At 39.3% G+C, this 4152-nt stretch overlaps 1 protein-coding gene across 1 annotated transcript; it reads right to left on the bottom strand.

Annotated features, from left to right (window-relative positions):
• Window positions 1–1453: 1453 nt before the first annotated feature.
• On the bottom strand, window positions 1454–2617 carry LOC147942272 (uncharacterized). Its single transcript, XM_087455998.1, has one exon. It carries the CDS (start codon window positions 2615–2617, stop codon window positions 1454–1456), a length of 1164 nt encoding a protein of 387 aa, XP_087312124.1.
• Window positions 2618–4152: the final 1535 nt, after the last annotated feature.

Here is a 4152-nt window from a genome sequence, read left to right as displayed (position 1 = left end):
GTGAAGTTCCACTCTGCAGATAAAGCTCCAGCAGAGAGAAAATCCTGCACCTCTTCAATCACTTGAGGACCAACCGTATCCCAGTACATCTGATAGAAGTGGCCTGACATGCCATCCGCTCCTGGTGTACTGTCATCTCTAATACTAAAAACTGTAGTCTTGATTTCATCACCTGTCACCGGTCGTGTTAGAGCATTATTCATCTGCTCATTACTCTTGGTAACATACCATCCAAAGCTTCTGTAATATTGGTCGGATTAGAGGTAGCAAAAAGTGTCCAGAAGTAATCCACTGCAATATCTCCTTTCGATCACTCTGTAAACTGTGCAACCCCGTCCCGATCCAATAATGAAAGAATCTTGTTCTGAACTTTCCTCCTTTGGACACTCCCATGAAAGAACCTAGTGTTCCGGTCTCCTTCACGTACCCATTTATCTTTATTAATCTGCTTCCAGTACAATTCTTCCTCTCTGAAAGCTTCAGCTAGATCCCAACGAAGGGTCTGCATTAACGAGAGGTCTGGGTGCAACTTGGTTCCTTCTGCATCCAGCTGACTCTACAGCCAGGTGATACGTTCTTTAGAGTTCTGGTTAGTATCCTTTTTCCACTTTGAGATCACTCGTCGACAATCTGCAATCCTACTCATTAGGGATGTCTGACCCGTCATGTCTCCATGCGACCAACCCATTTTAACAATGTTAGCAAAATCCGGCTTCGCTACCCAACGTTTATTGAAAAGGAACCGACCTCCCTTAGACATGTTTTCATTCACAAACCGCACCAAGATTGGACGATGATCAGATTCGATGCGCTCCAAATACTCAGTTTGTGCTCGTGGAAACAAGTGAAACCAAGCAGTATTCCCCAAAGCTCTGTCCAAGCAACACTGTATCCACATTTTATGCCGTTCTCCAGCCCAAGAGAACTTATTACCAGTACTAGGTACCTCCCGTAGACGACAATCATCAATCATTCTTCGAAAAGGAAAGAATGAAGATTCCGCCCGTGCTGTTCCGCCTAGTTTTCTGTTTTATCTTTGATTTCATTCAGATCCCCCAAAACTAACCAGGGATCATCTCTTGTAGTGCTAATGCTTGTTAAAGTATCCCACACTGCTTGACGATGTTGAGGAGCTGGGTCTCCATAGACACAAGAGACGAAAAACTCAAGTGTACCAAGCTTCACCTTGACATCAATAACACGCTGATCCGAGCTAATGATCTCCACCTCATAAGCTGCTTTCCAAAATAACGCGAGACCTCCACTAAAGCCATTTGGATCCACCATGTGTGAATAATCATATCCCAAGGATCGTTGAACGTTACTTACATACGGCCTGGAGTTTTTGGTCTCCAGGAGGAACAGGAAGTCCGGGAAATGCTGCCGTCGCATGTCCCGCAATGTTGGAATTGTCAAGTCTCCCCCAAACCTTGACAATTCCAGTTCATGAAACTCAATACTGCTGCGGCGGTTCCCCATTTGGAACCACCTTTTGAATATCTCGTTTAACCATTTTAACAGAGTCCACATTCCTATCCGCATCTTTTCTCTTTGTTGCCACTCCCTCCTCTGTCTCAGTAGTAGCAACCAGGTGAGTAATGTTTTTTCCTTCTTGTGCTTTTTGAGCTTTGCGCTTCCATTGACTTGGTCGTCTCCTTTTATTAGGTTGTTTCACATTAGTCCCGGTAGAACCAGTCGTAAAACTAGTTCGTAACCCCGTAGGACCAACAAGGGAAGCAGGAGCTGAAGCACATGACGTAGCTTCGGAGTTATCATTATAGGACAACCGTTGTAGAGCACTTTCAGATCTTCCAATAGGTTCAAAATGTTCTGACGTCGGAGCTGTGGCTGAGCTTGCACTTTCAAAGTTAAACACCAAACCCTTAGCCCTGTTCACGTCTGTAGTAATCACAGGAGGAGCTTCTAGCTGTAAACACATTCTTTGACCCTCAGTGTCCCCTGTCAAATCCCTGACTGACTTTCGAACTCTCTCAATATGTATCTGCTTCAGTTTTGGGTCAGCCACAGAAAGATACTGACGCATCTCATCAAGCACTTCTTTAGCAATTTTTGGTTTACCTGAAACAACATCAATTCCAACATCCTCATCATTTAGTACCCCAAAAAGAGGATCATCCTTACTGATTCTTGGTAATAAACGTTGAGGAACAATTGGTGCTGGTTTGACACCTCCCGTAGCAACTGGTTGCCGGTTTGAGGGGTTTAGAGGACAACGTTTCCTGTTATGTGTGAGCATGTGACATTGATAGCAACGTCTCCTAATTCTCTCATATTCGATCCCAATCCTAATGAGCTCACCAGATGGAAGTTGCAACTCGCGAAAGTTTTTTAAAGGTTTGGTCACATCAAACAGGATGCGAACCCTGACATAGCCCTTACTTTGTGGCTTCAAAGGATCAAAAGCCACATGAATAACCTGCCCGATGTGTCTTGCAATCTCTTTAATTGTTTCCGCTGTATTGTAATTCACCGGAATGTTGCGAAGCCTGATCCAGATTGGTAGGATCTTCAAGTAATCAGCTGGAGGTTTCTCCACCCACCTCTCCAAAGTAACACTCCAATCATTAAACGTCCATGCTCCCGCATCAAGCACCATAGCGAGTTCATTCTCAGAATCAAAAATAAACTGGAATTCATCATTCAGTAAGGCTATCCCTCTGACCCGATCATAAACTCTCTAGAGCTTTGGCATCTCATGAATTAGTTTAGACATCTTCTCGTTCTCCGGACATAGGAGACGACCAATGATGCTACATTCATTACGAACACACGAACTGAACGGAGGTAGGTTCTGCAACATGACCGGTGCGTCATCTACTAAGGACATCTCCTGCAACGCTTTGTCTAAAACATACTCCATATTAAGCAACGCAAATACTCTGAATTAAAACTCAGTCGCAAAAGCACGGCTATAATAGATGACGGCGATCAAAACCTATGAACTAGGTTAAAATATTCAAAAATATTTGAAAAGATCTCGCCAAGATTGTATCTAACAGCCTAAATCTTTCCAAAATCTGACGAAATAACAAGATATTCCGGATGAATCTACCCTTTTCCACTAGAGTAAAGACCCTCTAGTTGAAAAAGAGAGATCTTATTTTTACTTGGTTATGATCTCATTTTTTTATAAAACTTATGCGTATCAGATCTCGAACACACATAATTAACACATTAGTCCGTTATGAAATATGATTGAGTCACTTTACTTAACTAGTGATATACAAGAAAAAAATATTCCGTTGAAATAGTTAAAATAACATTATTTCAAAAAGATGTGACAGATTCTAAAATAATTTTATTTTAATAGAAAATGTGGAGAAAATTTTTATATCAAATATTTAAGAAGAACTTTGAATATTATATAACATACATGAATTTCATACATATGCTTTGTGGAAAACTTGATAAGTATAAAACACTATTTTTTTTGGTGCTCATCTAAAAACATCTCGTCTAAGTCTAATTAACCAATTTCCACCGGATTGTTCCATCACATTAAAATTTTCAAAACATTAATATTTCAACTACATCGATTTTATACTCTGGGTGATTATATTACAACTATCTTTCTCAGGTTTGGAGAGAGAGTGTAATGGAAGTCGACATCTAAAATGTGTAAACAAAGGTGTGACTTTCTCAGGTTTGGAGAGAGAGTGTAATGGAAGTCGACATCTAAAATGTGTAAACAAAGGTGAGACTTTGCGATGTAATGTACTATATACTTTGTGTAGCTAACCATTATTTTTGTATGTAATAACAATATAATTAACAGAGAGCTGATGATTAAGTTTGTGGTGTGTTGACACAATTGTTTATATTTAAACATAAAATTCATTCTTTTCTAGTGTCGTAAACGAAGTTCTGCCTATTTGTTTTCTTGTTTAGGATTTGGTAACTCTTTCATTTTTTGGGCAAATTTTAATAATTATGTAGTTATTTATAGTGTTCATATTTTTATAAATAAACAAATGATTTGGTTTAAAATAAAAAATAAAGCCTGTCTTGTAAAGTTATCTTTTGTGTATTCATATATATTGATATAACTAGATTTTAACCCGCAGTACACCGCGGATATATAATTTTTATTATTATTTATATTTTATGTTGTATTTGTTTGTTTAATATGAG

Source organism: Camelina sativa, chromosome 6 (assembly GCF_030686135.1).
Source record: "Camelina sativa cultivar CO46 ecotype springtype chromosome 6, ASM3068613v1".
NCBI classification, from domain to species: domain Eukaryota; kingdom Viridiplantae; phylum Streptophyta; class Magnoliopsida; order Brassicales; family Brassicaceae; genus Camelina; species Camelina sativa.
This window is presented reverse-complemented; position numbering and strand designations above follow the sequence as displayed.

Bases quoted from the DNA above. Each gene is read 5' to 3' on its own strand.
- LOC147942272 (XM_087455998.1), bottom strand. From the start codon at position 2,617: ATGGTGCTTGATGCGGGAGCATGGACGTTTAATGATTGGAGTGTTACT.